Source organism: Phoenix dactylifera, chromosome 3 (genome assembly GCF_009389715.1).
Source record: "Phoenix dactylifera cultivar Barhee BC4 chromosome 3, palm_55x_up_171113_PBpolish2nd_filt_p, whole genome shotgun sequence".
NCBI lineage: Eukaryota > Viridiplantae > Streptophyta > Magnoliopsida > Arecales > Arecaceae > Phoenix > Phoenix dactylifera.
In genome coordinates this window covers 6,975,152-6,995,212 of record NC_052394.1, presented here as the reverse complement: position 1 = coordinate 6,995,212, position 20,061 = coordinate 6,975,152, and the positions used below count along the sequence as shown (strand labels likewise).

Genomic DNA, 20,061 nt, shown 5'->3' with positions numbered 1-20,061 from the left:
GCGAGCTCTCTACATGAAAGAAGGATTTTGGATTCAGGGTTTAAGTAGTGGGTTGAGATGTAGGTGAAAAGGGGGAAAAATAAAAGGATTTGGCTCGATGTTAAAAATTAATTTTTGTAGAAAAAAATAAAAGGGTTTGGCTGGATGTTGAAAATTAATTTATGTAGCAAGGGTTAAGGCTTACTGGAGAGATGTATAAGTATTGATAGAATAAATTTGAGGATTAGTACTTGAAAGGAAAGTAGGGAAAACATAATCAGATGTTAAACAACAAAGAAATATAAAATTAAAACAGAGAGAATATCATTCTCACTCCTAGACTGAGGAATCAGACCCATGGTTTGGAAGTCTTATGCTTGTTTGATGACTACCAAGTATAAGAAAAGGGAACCCAAAATTTCATTCATCTTTTGCATTATATAACTCGGTTCCCCTATTGAAAGAAAAAACAAATGACTTTAATCTCCCTAAAATAGTCATCATAAGGCAGCAGTTACTGTTCACATTTTTTTTTTCCTTTAAAGCAATACCCAGGACTTGTAGCGTGAATAATACTGCATTAACAGTACCGGTATGGTAACTAGACCATCAAGCTATCAATTAGAGATTTTTTAATCACAGCCCCTGATTCACTTAATCGTTAAAAACTAAAGATAACCAAAATTAAAAGAAAAATATAGCATTGACAACTAAAACTAACTCCAATATAAGTTCCTAAGGCCCTAGTCCTCCCATGCATCATGACATGATCTTGGATCGCCATCAGCCATCAGTAATCATCTTGATTTGTTCCTTGAGGTTATAATTTCTAGAATGTCCTTGAGGATATAGATATATTAATTTCTTTTGTTATATGGTGTGCCATAGATTAGGAAAAGACTGCATTATAGCATGGGAACAATTATCTAGTTGATAACCAAGTGTTGCTTCATTTAGAACAAAGTTACTTACTTCTGGACCATCTACAAGGGATAATTTTGTCCTTAAAAGGAAAATATGGAAGAAAAAATAATTCACAAGATAAAAAGAAAAATTTTTTTAAAAAAAGTGGTAAACTTATGACATATACACTTGTTGATTATAAATGTTGGTCGAAATGTTAAAATCTTGTGGGAAAAGCCTCATATTATTGATATCAATAGCAATTTGCTATTGAGGGAATTAGAGTATCCCTCATATTATCAAAAAATCAGTATATATTTGGCTTTACTTTTAGGGGGGAATTTTTCTAGACATACAAAATGCAGTAACATTTATTGGTCGAGATATACTTGTATAGTACTCTGAGAAGTATGTAATGTAAATATACAATAAAGAAAGATCATGTAAAAAGAAAAGAAATCTGCTACTTGGGTTCAGGATTTGCTGACGGAGAGTATCCGCCACTGTAATCGAAAGCACTGTTGCTAACATCCTTTTGAGGAAATGAGTCATTGTAAGGATAACAAGGAGCACCCTTTGTGTTTCCAAAGACTGTGGCAGATGAAGATGCTGAATTTGAGTTTGTGTTCTGACCATCATTGTGCAACATGTTCTCAATTTCCTTTACAACATCACTCATTGTTGGGCGGTCTGCAGCTGATTCTTCGACACAGCACATGGCCAATTCTACATATTGTCTGAAAGCTACTGGATATGTTGTATTGTGAATTATGGGATCCATTATCTCCTTGAGACCATAGTACTCATCATCTTTTATATTTATTGCCATCTTCACCTCACGAACAATATACTTGCCCTTCTCTAGTGGTTTCCTAGCAGTTATCAGTTCTAACATCACCACTCCAAAGCTATAAACGTCACTCTTCTCTGTCAGCTGTTGTGTCATGTAATACTCAGGATCTAGATAACCCTGTAAAGTGAAACAGAGATGATAAGAATACTATCGTTTTGTCATGCTAGTTGCTGAAGAGCCATACTGATTATGTCAAATTCTTAGTTGCATAAACTCCATCAAGTTCTAATGTACGTATCATTTGAATCCTTTGTGATATAATATTTCATATAGATGATTCCTTTGCAATATATGACAGAGACAAAAAAAAAGCTTGTGGCATTGCAAGATGCTGATAAACAAAATGAGTACTCGCACTAATATATAGAATGACACTTACCAGCGTTCCTTTTACTTGTGTAGAAACATGTCCTTTTTCGCTGTCTGATACCAATTTTGAGAGGCCAAAATCTGCAACCTTTGCAGTTAAGTTTTCATCCAATAGGATATTACTTGACTTAACATCTCTGTGAATTGTGGGTGGATCAGCAAGTTCATGGAGATAAGCCAATCCTCTTGCTGAGCCTAGTGCAATGCGGATTCTCCTGTTCCAATCCAGTTGTACTCCACTCTTCCCTGCAGTAGATTATTGTAGCAACAAAAGATTTAAATAACTATAAAAAGATAAATGACTATGAGAAATTTTTTGGGTTATTGTTGGAGAACATACCGGACAAGCTTTCACGTAGCGTTCCATTAGGCATGAACTCATATACCAGCATCTGCTCCCCTTCCTCGAAGCAGAAACCTACAAGTCCTAGTAGGTTCTTGTGATGAACCCTAGATAGCAACTCAATCTCTGTCTTGAACTCAAGTCCACCTTGCTTGGATCCCTGTTGTGCCCTCTTGATTGCAACTAGTTGCCCGCTTGAAAGCATTCCTCTATAGACCTGAAGAGGGAATAGAGTCGTCTGAATATTTGTCATACATTCCCAATATATGGTATTTTCCGATAGACATAGGATTCATCAAATACCTTTCCATAGCCACCTGATCCAATTTCATTAGTTTCTGAGAAATTGTTGGTGCTCTTCTTTAGTTCATCAAATGAAAACCATCTTGCTCCTTTCAATTGTGGTGCACCACCACCGTCTTCACCACTGCGAGTCCATGATGCTGGAATAAAAACAATACAGTCAGAGAGCTCAATGTGCTTTCAGGGTGCTTTTCTTTAGTACAGTACAAGATGAGGTACATTAGCAGATGAAAATCATATCTAGCAGTTATACGAATATTGGTGGAACTGTGATTTTTAGTCTAAGATGTAAGCCTGCTGACTGATCTGTGTAAGATTGCAATATGACACATCCTGCCTTATCTGATGGATAAATGCTTCACTTGCTGAAGAAAGCTATTATAAATGACATGCTTTTTGAAACACATTACCAAAAGGTTTACTCAGTTCCATTGCTCTTTGTGCCCTTTTCTTCTGTCTCAAGGCATAGACTCCTGATCCTACAAGTCCAAGGAGAAGGGCACAACCAACTGCTATGCCAACGATCAAACCAGTGCTTGTTGAAGATCTTCCTTCAACATCTGGAATGTAAGTTTTGTTCAGTATAACAAATTCATTTGGTTTTTATTGCTGAGTAAGGAATAGAGTAGACACCTTGGAAAGGGTATGGTAATGCAATGAAATAATATGGTCCAAACATCTTTGGAGGTTTGTAAGTTTGGTTGCTCAGATCAAACCCAATTCTCTGAATCTCGGACCGGCTGAAGCACATTCCATTAGATGGGAAGAGTTTTACTTGCAACTGCAGATAAGAATTACCATCGAAAAAGGGATTTTCAAGAAACACTGAGCCAGGCTCTAGGCCAAGTTTTGTCCACATGGTACTCTCCAGCTCTTGGAACAATGACATGTTTGTCACATCTCGGAAGTTAGGCCCTCTGAAGAACATCACTCCCTGGTATGGATAGGCACAGTTGCATTTTGAAGGACTGAGACTCTGATTTGCGGAACATTGGTTAGGGCCACACTTGGCGAGACTGGTGGAGTAAGGTGTTGATGCCTTTTGCTGAAGGCAATATATAGTATCTGAGAAACTATTATTATTGCACACAGGGTTTCCAGCAAGTCTGCAATTAGCAGGAAATGAAGGTATTAAAAAAAAGATGGGGATGGGCAAAACAAAAATGCACTTCATTTGTCAGTAATCATAGACCGGAATGTTGGGATTCTCACATTAAAGCCTTGTCATAGCTGGAAGTCAGGGTGACAGAATCCAGGGCATTATTTTTGAAACTCACAAACTGTAATTGCTGGCTAATGCTCTTGCCCATGTCCAGGGTACCATTGAATTTGTTGTCATCAAGTATTCTGTCAAAGTTTCACAACAATCAAATAGTTTGTCATGCATCAGTACTTACGATTTCTTTTCATTGGATCTCTTCAACTTTCCAGTCAATCATCTGTCGTGGCAAACTTACACTTGCTGTAGTTGAGGAAAGCTGAACAGCTTTTGTGGCACTTGCCCATGAAGCCCTCCAGATTGTATCACTCTGAATGAGCGCCAACATGAAGGTTTTTGCTGAGACTTCCAGCTAGTTAACAAAATTACTCAGTTACAATTCTCATGGGCAGTCAGAGAACTTACAGAGCAGTGAGAGATTCTATTTGCGAGAACCAAGCTGGGCTTTCTGAAGAATCAAAAGTGTTGTTGCTTAAATCCCTGCGGACCATAAGAAGGTTTTGCAAGTTACTGGTTAATTTGAAAATGAAGGCTAGGCATGAAAGTACCACTAGAACATAGTTGAGTTCGTACACATAGTTGAGGTTGTTCATCCCAGTTAGATCTGGCATAGGTCCGCTTAACTGGTTGTTTGCTAAGTTACTGAAAGATGCAAATAGGGAAAAACTGTAAGCTATTATATATCCAATATTCTTTTGTTGGATTTTGATTGGTTAATAGATAGCTTACAGTTCAGTGATGCTTGTCAGGTTGTTAATATTTGACGGAACTGGGCCATTCAGGGAATTTCTGTCAAGTCTCCTGTTACAGAAGGGCAAATTATAATCAATCCACCTGATACAATATAAGCAAGTTGGAAAAGAGATTTCTGATTGATGTGATAGTAGAACTGGAGGCATATCTGGTTGAAGGACACTCACAAATTCTCAAGAGATTTTAATAGCCCTATGGAAGCTGGAATTTCCCCAGTAAGTTGATTTCCATCAAAAAGTCTACCCAAAGTTAACCATCAGGAGTCGAAAGTATAGAGCTAAAAGAAGGAAACTAGCAACAGGCAGATAGCAGCTTACACGTGTATCAGCGACATATCTGAGCTGAAGAGCTTTTCAGGGATGCGACCTGATAGCTGATTCTTGTTAAAATGACTGTTCAGCACACAATATAGAGATACATATTCATTAGACAGAAGCAAAAGACGGATAATCATTGGACAGAAATAACACAGCTTTGTCTACAGGTTGTTTAATTTACATCATTGTTAGCAGAATCATGAAGAATATAAAAGACTTACAAATGCTTTGTGTTCAAAAGCTGGTCTAGTCCAGGAGCCCCATTATCAGAAACGGGGATAGGCCCACTCAACTGATTGTCTGCCACATCTAGCCAGTAGAGATTTGAAAGGGTACCCAGGGAAGCAGGTATCCTACCGGTGAACTTGTTTGAATTGATAGCTCTGGAATTAAAATACAAAGTTAAAAAAAAGGGAGGGGGTGGGGCGAATCAAATCCTTCAACATGTTAATCATTTCAGTCAGAAAGATGGAGCAGAATAAGAATGTTACAGTAAATCTTACAGGTAAGAGAGCTTTTCTAAATTTCCTAATTCCTCTGGGATTTGACCACTGAAGCTGCAGCCAACCAAGATTCTGTGGAATAGGAAAGTGGTGAGTGTCAAGGAAACTTCAAAATGACTAGATAAGCTTGAATTGAAGCAGGTTGATCCTGGTAACAGGCCTGCTGAACTTACAGGGTGGTGATCTTCTTCAGGTTTCCAATATTTGATGCAAGTGGACCACCGAGCTCATTATTATAGGACAGGTCCCTGCAGGTACCATTGTTAAATCCTAATTTATCTGACTGAGCTTACATATTAGTGGTTTACTCAAAAAGATTTAGACCTTATTACATGTGTCGTGCTCTGAATTTTGATAAGTGCTAATGATTTGAAGTTGGTTGTTGAAATTTGCATCCAAAATAGCATATTGCAGGTGTGCCATTATATTGATTTTTAAGGCACTATCTATTTGCCAGGAGGTTAAATATAGTTAAATTCATATTCTTTTATTGGTGTCCTGCAAGTTATTACATCCATGCAACACTGGAATAATTCAAATTATATCCGAGCTGCAGTATCAAACTTACAGGGTCTGCAGTTCGCTGAGTTGCCCTATGTCCCCACTTAATGTGCCTTTGAGGCCCATAGTTGACAGTTTCCTGAAAATATGATGGGTGAGTAAAGGGACTACGGCAATGTCGGCTGATGATAAGTTCAGAAGAAGCTTACAGGACAGTCACTCTGGAATTGATGCAGTTGACTCCTTCCCATGGTGTACCACAGGGATCATCTGACTGCCCCCAACTTGGTGGTGTGTTCTGCCATCCATCCATTAGAGATCGGAGAGCAGCAGCTGTAAGTGATTCATTGGTTCATAGTTAGCTTTTATATGTTTCCCTCACTTGAAAGGAGAAATCTATGAAGGTAACCGGAAATCTCAATACTGGAATCCAAAGCCAAAAAAGTTTGTACGGAATGAATTGTTAAATTATGGAAAGAATTTTCTATTTCTAAACCAAGCAGATGATGGATATTTCCTGAAATATTGACATCTAGAGATCTCTTGCTAAAATTTCTCTTGCTTGTATCAGTGGGTAATTCAACTCTATTGTTATATACCTAAAGCTTAATTGAAACGTGACTACTTTTTCTGTGCGTGATTTTTACAGACAAAAGGACTTTTTAATATGAAAGGTTTTTCTGACAGAAATTATAGGAGGTGCAGCATCTTCATGTCGCTGTGTTGTAATAGCAACACAAGATTCTCAGCGGAACCACTGCAGAATTCTGTGGATGTGCAATCCATATCCAACAAAGAGAAAGCTCTCTCTTTTCTAAATCAATCTTTACAATACAAAGGCACAGAGAGACAGGAGAAATACCATCTGTGGGATCTGTGGTACCAGAACTGACTTGAAGGCCTGCGACAAATGCGAGCAGCAGCAGAAGAAAGCTCATTCCCATGCCGGAAGCAGCTCGGAGAAGGTGAACCTCACGCCTTGCCGTCCCTCAATGATCAGCCTGGTATTAGAAGCCACTTAGTTTAGTTAGTGGGTTAGCACAGTAGGAGCTAGTAACTACCATGATTCACTCCATCATGACTTCTGGGTTCCAGGAATCAAATCATGAGATTGGATGTTAGAAAAGAATGCTTTGTCCAAAAGGTCTTGCCTTATCTTCGAAGTCAATCAACCTTGGATCAGTGCGATCGAGGCGTCGTCTCAAAGGCTCTCTTTCTCTGGGTCTTGAGAATAATCATGTCAGGGTAAGATGACATTGGACCTGTTACCATTCCCTTGTTTCTATGGTCAATCCACTTCCACAATTGAGAATAGTGGAGTCGAGTGGAATTGCCAGTTAAGCCCTGGTATGTACGCGGCCCGGGAGACGAAGTCAAGGCTCTGATGCTTCTTTGGATCTGATTGGTTGTTCATGGATAGCTGGATGATTGATAGCTTAGAGGGATGCCAAGAAGGAAAGAGGTTTTTAATTAGATCACGCTCCGGCCGTGCAGCAAAATAGCTCTCGCAACTGGAGGGCAAAAGATCTTGAGAGTTTCTGGGCTGCCATCAACTTGGAGCCCCTTTTTGGGTCAATGGAGCGTGAAGGTGGTGAGCACCAACAAGCTTTTCAACGTGAAAAAGGTAGTAGCTCTAGTTTTCTACCATTTGATTAGGAGGGGAAAAAAGTCCAATTACAGAGCCTGAAAAACTTTAGAGAAAAGTTGCAGCACCAACAAGCTTGCCGTCTCCGGAGGTTAGAGTAACTATTAATCCATGTTCTTTTTCTAGGGAAACTATTGGTCAATGCCAATATGAATTTTTAGGATAAAATATTAATGATATACGCCGACTTGCAGAAATTCTCAAAAATAAGAATGATAGTAATATTGTGGTTTTTAAGCAACAGATGAACGCAAAGTAATTTTATGTTGTTCACAGAGAGCTTGTCCTGTGGAGGACTAATGTTTGCTCCATGGTCCATACAGCTACAGTGTAGCTGCTATTGAAAGCTGCATTTGAGATATTTAGATCCTCCTCTCTCATCCTTAGCTTTCGACGGTGGCTGCATGTGGGGTGGAAATGGCCCCCAATGTTAGATTCTCTGTCGGATTGATAGATTGCTTGATGGCATGTGGTAATGACTGATAGGCATGCATCTCTATCTTTAAGGTGAGCGACGTGGCGGCTATCGGAGCAGGCACAAATCTGCGGTGCAAAATATGCACATAAAAGATCCGAGCTCAGGATCCAGTATCCTTACACACCAGAGAAAAGTCAGAGGCGTCTTCATCGGTCTACCTCTGTGCATTTATTTTTTTTCTGAAAATTTGTCATTGATAGAGTAAGAAAGAGACATCAAGGATAACAACGAAGATTTGGTTAAATCCGGGCCTTCCAAGCCCGTCTTAGTCAAGAGTAAGGAAGCCATACGTGGGGTTTCTTGTCACCCTTTAGTGCTGCCGTAGATTCATCGGTGTTGATGTTCAAATGGTATGGCCACCATGCTTAGATTTGAATTTCATGTTTAAACTAATTAGTAATTAAGCTATTTAAAATGACTTAGGAATGACTTTGATATTTGAAACCTTGTCTTGGGCAGTGAAAGATCAACTTGTACGTTGGGGGTGTCAATGAGTGCAGTTGATGAACTTTTAAGGGTTGGTACAAGGATCTCTGAATTCAAGCTTTGCCCTCACCCCAATATCAGCTGGGGATTTTCTGCTAGTTCTTAAAAGGGTCGTATATAGGCGTGTTATAGAGTTAAATATAATTTAAATAAAAAATCTTGCTAAGACACGTCGCACAACACGATTATATGTGGTCACCAGTTCACTTCCTTCGAATGTTATTTAGGCTTTACAGGACAAGATTTTCATTTAAGCAAAAGATCTTGTTTTCACATATTCGATATGGGAATAAAAAAAGATAAGGAATTTTAAAGCTTCCGAAGATAATTAACAAATAGGAGATAAGATTGATTTATTTTTAAAATTTTAGTTTTTTTTTAAATTAAAAATTCAAAATGAATCAAATACAAGGTTAACTCTTTGGCTAAGCTTTGGTTTTGGTTCAGAGGGCTGGCCAATGAACGTATATGTACTTATATACGATGTCTATCCTACTACTACGAGTTTGGTTCTGCTGTCCGAAGGGAGCAGTTGACGAAACCGGGTGTAATTTTAGTAGATCCAACCTAATAAAAAACAGAACAGTTAATGATTATGGTGGATGCACCGAGGTTAGCCGATTTCAGGGTTAGAGACCTGATGGAGCCTAGGGGTGGTCGTTGGTGGGAGGAGTTGATTCGGAAGGCTTTTGGGGAATAGTTGGCAGAGATGGTCCTGGCCCTACCAGTTCTTGCTTGGGAGGGGCCGGATAGACTAGTCTGGATGCCGATAGAGCGGTCGCAGGTACGAGCCAAGATCTTCATATGATGATGAGTCGAGAGCCAGTCTGGCAGACAGAGGGATGATAGATTTGGAGGATGCGGATTCATCTGCGTGTGGCGCTCTTCATCTGAAAGGTGGCATGGGGTTGCTTACCGACCAGGAGCTTGTTAGCTCGGCAAGGGATGAGAATCACACAGTGTTGCAAGGTGTGCACGGATACCGAGGAGACTATGGATCATGTTCTTTTGCAGTGTTCCAGAGCCAGAGAGATTTGGAGTAGGTCACCTGACTCTTTGCCCCACTCGGTCGAGTCAGCACAGGATTTAATTCATCGGCTGAAAGTCTCCATGCGGAGGCCTAGTACTATTGAGGCGGGGATCCTTTGGGCATATTTGGTTTATTATATTTGGTTGGATAGGAATGCCGGCCTGTTTGAGGGCAGGAGGCTACTCCCGAGGATGGTGGTGGACAGAGCTATGCTTCATGCAAGGGAGGTCACCACAGCTATCGCTATGTTCTCTTCTGGGATGACCAGAGATATTTGGGGTACTCTTTCCGCTGTCACAGCGCCCAAGTTCGCCCTTATTTCTTGGGTACCCCCATCCCTTGGTCATCTCAAAGTAAACTTCGATGACAGTATGTCGATGGACGGAGTGTCTGGAGGTGTTGGCTTTGTGATCAGAGACCATCTCGGCAGGATGATAGCAACTAGTGGTCACCGCACGCCTGGACTTATTGCAATTGGGGCTGAGCTGCGAGCAGCTTGGGAGGGTATTTCCTATGCGAGGCGGGTACTTTGTGCTGAGCGTATATACCTCGAGAGGGACTCTTCTGTAGTGATCGATTAGGTTCAGAGAGTATACAGATACGGTAATGGTCATCCTCTTATTTATGATACCTGTAGATTGGCTCAAGAGCTGAGCGACTTTCAGGCATTACATGTATTCTGGGAGGCAAACAGCGCAGCTGACTGAGTTGCCTCATTTGTGGCCTGGCACTCCAAGGAGTTCATCTGAACATCTGTAGAAGACATACCTCCTACCTTGTACTCTTTACTTTCTTTTGATCTGGCTGGATGTACTCACATTAGAGCTATATGAAATGCCGTTTTCACCGAAGAAAAAAACAAAAAAAGAGTTGATAGAGCCAAGCTTGACCTGTTTTCCAGAACACGACATGAAATTAAGGTAGTCCAGCTAGAAATTCAAGTAAATGGATTGAATCCGGACGTAAATGATCGATCGAGGGCCCCAAGCTCTTCAAAGTAGAGGCTCAGGTGAAGGCGAAACTTTAACCTGACCCAACTCAAGGGAAACCCTTTTTGTCGCCGTGCGAGACCTTAAATCAAGCCGACGTACACAAGATGGCAGGCATGAAGGCGATCCTCTTTAGAACTTTGGAGGCAGAGAACTTTGGACGACTATGTTTTACCACGACCTTGAAGCCGGAGACGAGGCTTCTCAGCTCTGGATGCGTCGCTTAGACGGCAGAGACCGTGAGGAGAAAGGAAATAAGTGCAGTGTAAAGGAGCTCCATGAGCCACTTGGTCAATGAGTGCAGGGTACCATTAAAATACCGTATCATTGAACCCACGACACCCTGCAAGAACGAGGAACTCAGCCTGCTGTGCAAAAGGAATGATTGACTTCAGATGTAGAAAGATATGGCACTACGTAGTTGGCTTACTAATATTTAGCACCTACGGTACGTGCCCTCTATATATCAATGGAGAACAGCATATTTTTTTTTTTGTTGTTGTTGTTTTGTTTTAGCTTCAGTACGTAGCAAGGGAACAGGGAAGCGAATTTGCGAAGTGCTCAGATTATTTACTTTTGCTGTAGGGAAAGAAATCTTCACAAGTCGACTGATACAACCCGTGGCTGGTTAGATCTCTCAGGACCAAAATAAATCTGTACAAAGCCATGACATCTAAAAGTTGGCTTAATGAATCAGGTTCCTCATGTTTCCACAATCAGCTCCAGACCTGATCTCGATCCGCTGCAACATGGCTCTAGTTCTTGACATTGGGCATGCGATGGGGTAATCACTGACAACAACACTGATCCAGTAGGATCCTCCAAATCTTCATCAACTTGGTAAGAAATCGGACAAATGATCATAGATGAAATGACTCCCTAGATCTTCATCAACTCGGCAAGAAATCGGACGAATCCTCTATGATTCCAAGAGATCAAAATGATTCTCCTGATCTTCATCAACTTAGCAAGAAATTATGCAAATCTTCTATAATTAGATGACTATTGTAGCAACTTCAGAGATTCTTTCCTCCTGTATTGAAAAGAGTTTTCTATTATTTATTATTCAAGTTTGAATGTATTATTGTTCGTAATCTTGATGATATATACAATCATGTATCATTATTATAAATATAATGATATACATTCTCAATTCTCACTTAGAGATTGAGTCACCAAAAGCATATTGTCTTTCATTTTTTTTTTTTATTTTTTTAATCAACTCCCTTAGCCTTGGAATGTTTGTTGTGGAAGAAATTATAAAAGCTACTTGGGTTGAGGCCTTTCTGAGAGCGAGTATCCACCGCTGTATTCAAAAGCATTGCCACTTATACTGCTGCTTGTATCCTTTCTAGGAAGCAGATCGCCCCAGAAAAATTGAAAAGCGCCATTGGAATTTCCCAAGTCAATTGCAGACGAAGATGCTGAAGTTGAGGTGGTCATCAGTCCATCATTACGCAGAATTGTCTCGATTTCCTTCGCAACATCACTCATTGTCGGACGACGTACAGCTTCATCTTGAAGGCATTGCAAGGCCAAATCTACAAACCTCTGAAAACCAGCCAGATAACCTGTATTTCGGATGACAGGATCCATTATCTCCTTCAGACCATAGTACTCTTTGTCATTCTTATCGATTGCCATCTTCACCTCTCGAACAACATACTTGCCATTATGTATTGGCGGCCGAGCAGATATTAGCTCCAGCATTACCACACCGAAACTGTAAACATCACTCTTTCCAGTCAGCTGGTGTGTCATGTAATACTCGGGATCCAGATAACCCTGTAAAGATTAACACAGCACAGACAAATAATAAGAAACACAACTCTTTAATCTCCGTCATTGCTTGAAAAAACAAATTGCGTCTGTCAAGGAATATTTATTTTAAATTAAATCGGGAAAGAACTTATAATCCTACTTGTTGTTATTATTATTATTATTTGATTCAAGCCACCAGTGCAGGTGAGAGCTTCATAGCAAACAAGACATCTTAAAAATGAAGACTCTGCAATGCATGATAAAGAAGCATGCAGCATGGCACTGAGGTGATTAAGGAGCAAATACTCACTAGTGTTCCCTTAACATGAGTAGAAACATAACCTTGTTCACTGTCTGATACCCACTTTGAAAGACCAAAGTCTGCAACCTTTGCTGTTAAATTTTCATCCAAAAGAATATTGGCCGACTTCACATCTCTGTGTATTATTGGCGGATTAGCAAGTTCGTGAAGATAAGCTAATCCTCTAGCTGAATCAAAAGCAATCCTAAGCCTCCTCTTCCAGTCCAATTGTATGCCACTCTTTCCTGCGGCCAATAATTGCAGCAACAATGAGTGAAGGTGAAGATTAAAAGATGACATTTAGGAACCCATTCAGTTGTGGTTGGATGAAGTACCAGACAAGCTCTCCATTAGTGATCCGTTAGAGATATATTCATATACCAGCATCTTCTCCCCTTTCTCGAAGCAAAAGCCAACAAGTCCTACTAGGTTTTTGTGATGAACCCTGGAGAGCAACTCTATCTCATTCTTGAACTCCATTCCTCCTTGTGTGGAACCTTGTTTCGATCTCTTGATTGCAACAATCTGCCCATCTGGAAGCATTCCTCTGTAGACCTGAAGAAAGGATGGAAATAGTCACAGGATTGTCCAGTTCCCAAAGATTCTCTTGAGACACCAAAATAAGATTTTGTGATGCATCACCTTGCCATAGCCTCCTGAACCAATAGCATTAATTTCCAGGAAATTATTAGTGTACTTCCGGAGTTCATCAAAACTAAAGCATTTTGCTCCCTTTAGCTGCGGTGCACCTCCATCATCTTCACCAGTGGATACCCATGATGCTGAAATATGGATTTTAAAAAAAAAAGTTACTAAAGTGCATTCCTGTGTTTGTATAGTATGATATACCCATGTTTTATGCTTCACACACACACAGAGTTCAACTGATGATTGTTTTTATCAGACCTACAGCCTGCGGCTAGATGTTTATTGCCTTAACTAAAAACATAATTATTACTTGGTCAAGAAAATTTTTGTACTCCATATGTTTCTTAAAACACATTACCAAAAGGATTGGTTAGAGCAATGGCTCTTTGAGCTTGCTTCCTTTGTCGCAAGGCATAGATCCCCACCATGACAAGTCCAAGGATCATGAGGACACAGCCAACTGTCGCTCCAATGATCAAGCCGCTGTTCAGTGGGTTTCCTGAAACATAAGGTTTTGTCAGTGACCTGTAGGAAATGAAAAACTTTGAATTATTTTGCGAAGCAAAGAAATGGAGTAGGCACCTCTGGTTTCGAATTGGTATGGATCGGCATTGAAATAGAATGGTCCATATATTTCAGGGGTGCTATAAGATTCGCTGCTTAGATCAAGCCAAAGCAATATCTCTGTCCTGTTAAAGTACGTTCCACTTAAAGGGCAAACTTTCAGCTGCACCAGCAGATAACCATTTCCATTATCAAAGGAATTCTGAAGAGTGAAATTAACTGCAGCAGAAATACTGTTAAGTCGGTCTGATAAGCTGTTCTCCAGTAATTTTTTATAGCCTTCCATGTCATGAAAGTAAGGTGCTCTGAAAACCATATTTCCTTCATATGGCTGGGAGCAATCGACTTGATTGGAGACATTTTTCCCCTTCTCCTGAAGTTGCACAGGTCGGCAGTAGGTTGTGACTGCAAGCTCAACATTGCGGCACACAGGATTTCCTACAAGTCTGCGATCACCAAGGGTTGAAGGAATGTTACACAGGTAAGGATGTGGTAAAGGGAAATGCACTTCAGCTCTCATGAGTTAGAATGGCATGTTAAAATGCTCTTACATAAGACTCTGATTATAGTTGTAAGACAGTGTGACAGAGGCAAGATCGTTATTTTGGAAATCCACCACCTGTAGGTTCTTGCTGATGTTGTTGCCCAAGTCGAGGGTACCATTAAAACTATTGTTTTTCAGTGTTCTGTTAAAAAACAATCGGAATAATCAGATAGTTGTAACAGGACCAGGAAACAATATGTTCCTTCATTAGAACAACCAGTTTTTTTTCCTTTTTTTTTTAAGACCAAGAAATCCCAATATATATCTATCAACAGGTTTTCTTCTTCTTATCCTAGAAAAGATCTATCAACAGTTTAGCATGCTTACACTTCCTGTAGACGAGGAAAGCTGAATAGCTCCTGCGGCACTCGCCCTTGAAGCCTACCGGATTCTACAACACTGGATGTACACCATTAAGAAAGACCCGGTTGAAGCTGCAGGCTACTGAAAAGATCGCCAAGTTCACAATTTCAACTAGGTACTTGGAGAACTTACAGAGTTGTGAGATTTTCTAAACTTGAGAACCATGCTGGAGCTTCTGAAGGAACAAACGAGTTGTTGCTTAAATCCCTGTAGAATAGATTAGGCAGTTATCATCTCTATATTCTAACTAGAATGGGAAAAAAATGAGAGTATAGTTACAGTTTATATGAGTTCTTACACATAGTTGAGAGCATCCATCCCAGTTAGATTCGGCATTTGTCCACTTAGATCATTATTTGCTAAATTCCTGAAAGGGGGTGGAACCATGTAATGAGTGCAGATGGTACCTAGAAGAACAACTTGTGATGATTTTAAGTTGGGAATAATCCATTGTGACGATTGCTTACAGTAAGTTGAGGTTTTTAAGATTGGTAATGTTGGAAGGAACTTGGCCGCTCAGACCGTTCTTATCGAGACGACTGTCGTAAGAAGGCAAATCACAATTATCAGTCGACTTTATTCAACAGAACAAAGTTAAAATAAGATGAAAAATAGATTAGACAGCAGGCTAGTAGTTTATCTGGTTAAAGAATACTTACAGAGCATTAAGCGTGTGCACCAATCCTATGGACTCTGGAATTGTCCCTTTCAATTGATTACTATTAAACAGTCTGTGTACAAGGAATCATCAGGACACAGAAGAAATGCCGAATTATAGAAGAAAACTGACAATGGGTTGTTTCAGCTTACATATGTATTAAACTCATATTGGAGTTGAAAAGATTTTTGGGGATTTCACCTGACAAATTATTCCCGTTGAAATGGCTGTCATGAACATAACATAGAAGCTCGTTACACATATTATCCATATGAATTCGTTTATTATTTATCCAGAGGAATGATGAAGAAGCAAATGGCTCACAAGTGCTGTGCGTTGAGAAGCTGATTCAAGCCTACTGGAAGAGATCCTACTAAATGATTCTCTGCCAGGTCCAGATAGTTGAGCTTGGAGAGCCTCCCCAGGGAGGCAGGTATCTCGCCGGTGAACTCGTTTAAGTTCAGAGCCCTGGGAATAGTAGTCAAAAAATAAAAAAAGAACAATCAAAATTCTTGTTCCACTAGTTGACAATACTATTTAGCCAAAAACTTGAAGGCAAGAAGAACAAACAGCAGATATTTACAAGACCATAATCCTTACAAGAATGTGAGCTCTGATAGGTTGCCTAATTCTTCTGGGATGCTACCGTTGAAGCTGCAATGGACCAAGATCCTGAAAAAGAGTGAAGGAAGCATCTGTTATGAAGTAGAGTCCATTATGAATAGGTGAGTTTCATAAATATAGATGAGTCTTTTCTGCCAAGAAATAGGCCTACTGGACTTACAAGCTAGTCAGCTGCGTCAAATTTCCGATAGCTCGTGGGAGTGTACCACCAAGTTTTCGGTTGTAAGAGAGGTCCCTGCATGTAACATCGCTAACTAGTTATGGTTCATGTCATATATCATGAATCTTATGCATCTATGAATTGTTTCATGAACAGAAAGCTTTAGACATGGATCAATAGAGCTAGTGGTTGGTGGAGAGCAATCAATGTGAGTGGATTTGATGTTAATAATAAACTGCAGTTAAAGATGAGTCAGCTATGGTTCCAATGTTCCACCATGCAGAAATTGTATAGAGGATGTTGTTAAGTATCTCAAATTTAGTTCAGGCTTCTGCATGCAAGGGATTAGCAACTTCTCCCAGGATGCTCTCAAGTATGCTGAAATCGTATAATGATAGAACAAAGTTTGTGAACAATTTAAACAAGCAAACTTACAGAATTTGCAATTGCGTGAGGTTTTGTATATCACTGCTTAATGTACCTTCAAGCCCCATGCTGAATAGCTTCCTGTGGGCATTAAAATTAGGTGAGCAGTGGTAGGAGAGTAGGCAGTGATGAGTTCAGTATTAAAATACTCACAGGACAGTCACCCTCGAATTGTTGCAAGTTACTCCTTCCCAAGGTGTACCACAGGGATCATCTGACTGCCCCCAGTTTGGTGGTGTGTTCTTCCATTGATTCGCAAGAGATCGGAGAGCAGCAACTGTGGGAATTTTATTGGTTAACAATCAGCTCAGCGTGCTATTACAGAAAATCCATGTATGTTAGCCTTGTCATCCATCTTTTGTTAGAATCTAGAAATCCTTCCAAGAAGACTTCATAGTCTTAAGGTCACATTGAAAGAATATGGGTCAAGGATTGGACCTCCATACCCATATTTGTATTTGTTCATTAAATAGGAATATTGATATGGACATAAATCAGCACTACGTGAATATGGAATCATCAATCGGCTCTAAACAAACAAACATAAGGTTATTTTATTACTAATATCCACATTTATTTAAGATATGTAGAAAATTCAAATGGATATGGTATGAAGATGACTAATTCCATATTTCTAAAAACATATGTAGATTCAAATCAATTATTTGCAATATACATGGTTTCTGTGACCAAATATATGTATATAAATGAGATTTCAGAACATCTGTTGTAGATGAATGGATCAGAAACATGTAAAATTAAAAATAATGGGACAAACCAAGGATCTGTTGAAAAAATTAGTCTCTAAATCAAACAATATGAAACTAATGAAATGACCACAGTAAAACTTTTATATGAAATTAAGATTAAAAAAAAAAAGAACCATGCTTGTAATATGCTGATGACAGTGTCCTTATCTGTATCCGCATCCTTATCTGTTTGTGGATGATATATACATATCTGTATCTGGACCATTCAATATTTAAAAAGGTAAAAATCAGTTTAAAAAAATTCTGAACCTGCATCGATATCTGGAAGGGGAATGAATTTAGATATGCAATTCATATCCTACCAATTCTGGATTCAGAAGCATATATAGTCAGGGTACATCCAAACCATTTTCAGTCCTCTTTGAATTATTTGTATAGGTTAAGCATACCGATGAATACATCAAAATAACCATTGGTTGGACAGACTCTTATTAAGACCTTGTACTCTTAATACTAAAGTAGCTACGAACCTTCAAACATGAAAATGAAACCAATTGTCCAACTAGTATGAAGAATAAGGAATAAAACTTAATGGTAAAAGCATCTATGTCATGCAAGTATTGAAAGCATATACTTTCATCACACCCTTCAATTTCTAGGCTCAAGTACTGGAACAACAAGATGCACTCTCAGCCCAGCACTGCTGAATGTTGGAACCAAAACAAAAAGGAAACCATGTATCCATTTAATTCAACTGAATTGATTCAGCTCCATAAAAATAAAAGGAAGAAGAAGAGGAGGAAATACCATCTGATGGATTAGTGCTTGCGAAAGCAGGCCGAAGACTGGCAGCGCAAACCAACAACAGAAGAATTCCCTTCATCCGTCCCATTCCAACTGAGATCAATACGGGCAAACCTTAGAAAACCTTCAGCTCAGCTAGCTAGCACAGATCTGTAGGAGAGGCCAGGAGCTAACCAGACATAATCTTCACTAAAAATATCAGAAATTGGAGAAGAGGTGATCTGCCCAAAAGCCTCGGATTCTTTTGCAGCCAACGGAATATGGATGGTTGGGTGATGACTAAAAAGGGGGAAGGTAGTCGGAATTGGAACTGGTTCGAGAAAATGAAGAGAGAGATGATGCCCCACGTAAAGCCGACCCTGAACCGAAGCATCCGAGAACTTTTCCCAAGAAACTATCCCCGGGTACATAATCTCATACGGAATCTGCAGAGGGATTTCCAGTTCTCTGCGCACTCGCCGACAGGGCTACGACCCGTCAACGCTGAACGGTCATCGACCTTCGAAAAGACGTTCGGATTGGGGCAAGTCAAACAAAAGCGTGTTTGGAATGGGTGCGGACGCCACACAGCGAGCAGCAACTGCAGCAAGTGGACAAGAGCCATGCACCTGCCAAAGATGTGAACGCGGCATGGAGAAAGCCCATGGTACCGTGCAGCTAAAAAGAAAGCATTATTATTATTATTATTATTATTATTATTATTATTATTATTATTATTATTATTATTATGAAATGATGTCGTGGTAATGCTAGACCCATTTATTTAATAATTTAAGGGCGTCTGAAAGAACGAATTGCTTGAAGGATGCTTCTTTCTGGAAGATTTTTACTAGGTGGAATATAGAAATGGTCATCTTTGTATGATGCAAGGCTCCTCAAATTTCCACAAAACTGATGGTGGTTTATTAAAGAGGAGCAATGTGACACTTGGACACAATGTCAATCAATGTCTTGGCGATGTAATGGCTATAATTTCTAGTTTGATACTCAGTAATTTAGAAAAACTATAAAAGGAGAATTAGAAAGAGATTAAATAATATCAATCAATGCCTTGACGTTATAATGTCTGATAAAATAGTTGAGTTAGGTAATTAGGACGGATAACAACCCAATCATATTTAGAGTGAGGGTGAGACCGGTCTAGGTTCCTTAAACAAATACAAAAACTTTACCGACTGGCAGTTGGCACTTGATGGGCTAATATGGTAGTTGCCTTCGACTAGTATTTTTCAAATATTTAAAATTGTTAGAATAACTGGGTGTCTCCGTTGATATATGATGCATGAGTTTTCAAAATATCAGATAGCACAGTAAAAGTAATATTAGATACCTTTCTATATACTTTATTACAATACTAAATAATTTAAAAATCATAAAAGAGAACTGGATTGAAAAGTATCAACCAATATATTTATGTTGTGATAGTCAGCCGGGATGATAAACTAGGACAAATACCATTGAGCGTTTGCTAGAATGCTATCGTCTCTTGCCCAAATGGCAAGGGGGCGAGGATTCAGGCCGGAGTCAACCCTAGATTGAGGTGGATGTGGATAGAAGGTGTGAATTAGTCTCTCTTAGGATCTCAAAAAAAAAAAAAATTGAAAGTCCAATTAAACATGAAATAATGGCATGGTCAAACTATCTCTTGTATTAACAAGAGGGTTGTTAACTTTCCAATATGGCGTGAAAGTTGTCTCATGTACTCCAAAATTTTTCTATACTTAATAATTTTAAAATTGTCAAGATAATTGAGTGTTTCGATTTGATATGATAAGTGAATTTTTAAAATATCAGCTGAGACAATAAAGACAATGTTAAATAGCATTC

The 20,061-nt window shown here is 39.4% G+C and overlaps 2 protein-coding genes and 1 long non-coding RNA gene across 4 annotated transcripts; 1 reads left to right on the top strand and 2 right to left on the bottom strand.

The window, feature by feature from the left end:
• Positions 1-1,119: 1,119 nt before the first annotated feature.
• On the bottom strand, positions 1,120-7,754 carry LOC103702185 (probable leucine-rich repeat receptor-like protein kinase At5g49770). Its single transcript, XM_008784517.4, has 20 exons — positions 7,195-7,754; positions 6,906-7,044; positions 6,253-6,376; positions 6,111-6,182; positions 5,716-5,790; positions 5,543-5,614; positions 5,261-5,422; positions 5,040-5,114; positions 4,890-4,961; positions 4,699-4,770; positions 4,543-4,611; positions 4,375-4,449; positions 4,208-4,279; positions 3,963-4,097; positions 3,384-3,856; positions 3,161-3,310; positions 2,751-2,890; positions 2,445-2,664; positions 2,115-2,350; positions 1,120-1,852 (listed from the first exon to the last, which is right to left on the bottom strand). Exons 2-20 carry the CDS (start codon positions 6,985-6,987, stop codon positions 1,346-1,348), a joined length of 2,883 nt encoding a protein of 960 aa, XP_008782739.2. The 5' UTR covers positions 6,988-7,044; positions 7,195-7,754; the 3' UTR covers positions 1,120-1,345.
• On the top strand, positions 5,429-6,677 carry LOC108511124. Its single transcript, XR_001879159.3, has 3 exons — positions 5,429-5,632; positions 5,736-5,796; positions 6,099-6,677. It is a non-coding gene; the product is annotated as an uncharacterized LOC108511124 (long non-coding RNA).
• A 4,013-nt stretch (positions 7,755-11,767) lies between the features above and the next one.
• LOC103702241 (probable leucine-rich repeat receptor-like protein kinase At5g49770) lies at positions 11,768-18,712 on the bottom strand. Of its 2 annotated transcripts, none has more exons than XM_039124452.1 (20): positions 18,409-18,707; positions 18,238-18,327; positions 16,874-16,997; positions 16,730-16,801; positions 16,295-16,369; positions 16,111-16,182; positions 15,835-15,978; positions 15,663-15,737; positions 15,512-15,583; positions 15,320-15,391; positions 15,151-15,219; positions 14,985-15,059; positions 14,817-14,888; positions 14,497-14,631; positions 13,964-14,391; positions 13,740-13,880; positions 13,376-13,515; positions 13,069-13,288; positions 12,743-12,978; positions 11,768-12,456 (listed from the first exon to the last, which is right to left on the bottom strand). In XM_039124452.1, the coding sequence occupies exons 1-20, from the start codon at positions 18,605-18,607 to the stop codon at positions 11,938-11,940; spliced, it is 3,030 nt and encodes a 1,009-aa protein (XP_038980380.1). In that variant the 5' UTR covers positions 18,608-18,707; the 3' UTR covers positions 11,768-11,937. The 2 variants fall into 2 exon arrangements, with proteins under 2 accessions (XP_038980380.1, XP_038980381.1); XM_039124453.1 differs by having other exon boundaries at positions 12,067-12,456; positions 12,775-12,978; positions 18,409-18,712.
• Between the last annotated feature and the right edge of the window lie 1,349 nt (positions 18,713-20,061).

Bases quoted from the DNA above. Each gene is read 5' to 3' on its own strand.
- LOC103702185 (XM_008784517.4), bottom strand. From the start codon at position 6,987: ATGGGAATGAGCTTTCTTCTGCTGCTGCTCGCATTTGTCGCAGGCCTT. The intron at 4,450-4,542 runs GTACGAACTCAA...TATGGTCCGCAG, and splicing joins ATGAACAACCTCAACTATGT to GGATTTAAGCAACAACACTT. The intron at 2,891-3,160 runs GTAATGTGTTTC...TTTTTATTCCAG, and splicing joins GGAACTGAGTAAACCTTTTG to CATCATGGACTCGCAGTGGT.
- LOC103702241 (XM_039124452.1), bottom strand. From the start codon at position 18,607: ATGCTTCGGTTCAGGGTCGGCTTTACGTGGGGCATCATCTCTCTCTTC. The intron at 13,881-13,963 runs GTGCCTACTCCA...CTTATGTTTCAG, and splicing joins ATACCAATTCGAAACCAGAG to GAAACCCACTGAACAGCGGC. The intron at 12,457-12,742 runs GTGAGTATTTGC...TAATCTTTACAG, and splicing joins CTCATGTTAAGGGAACACTA to GGTTATCTGGATCCCGAGTA.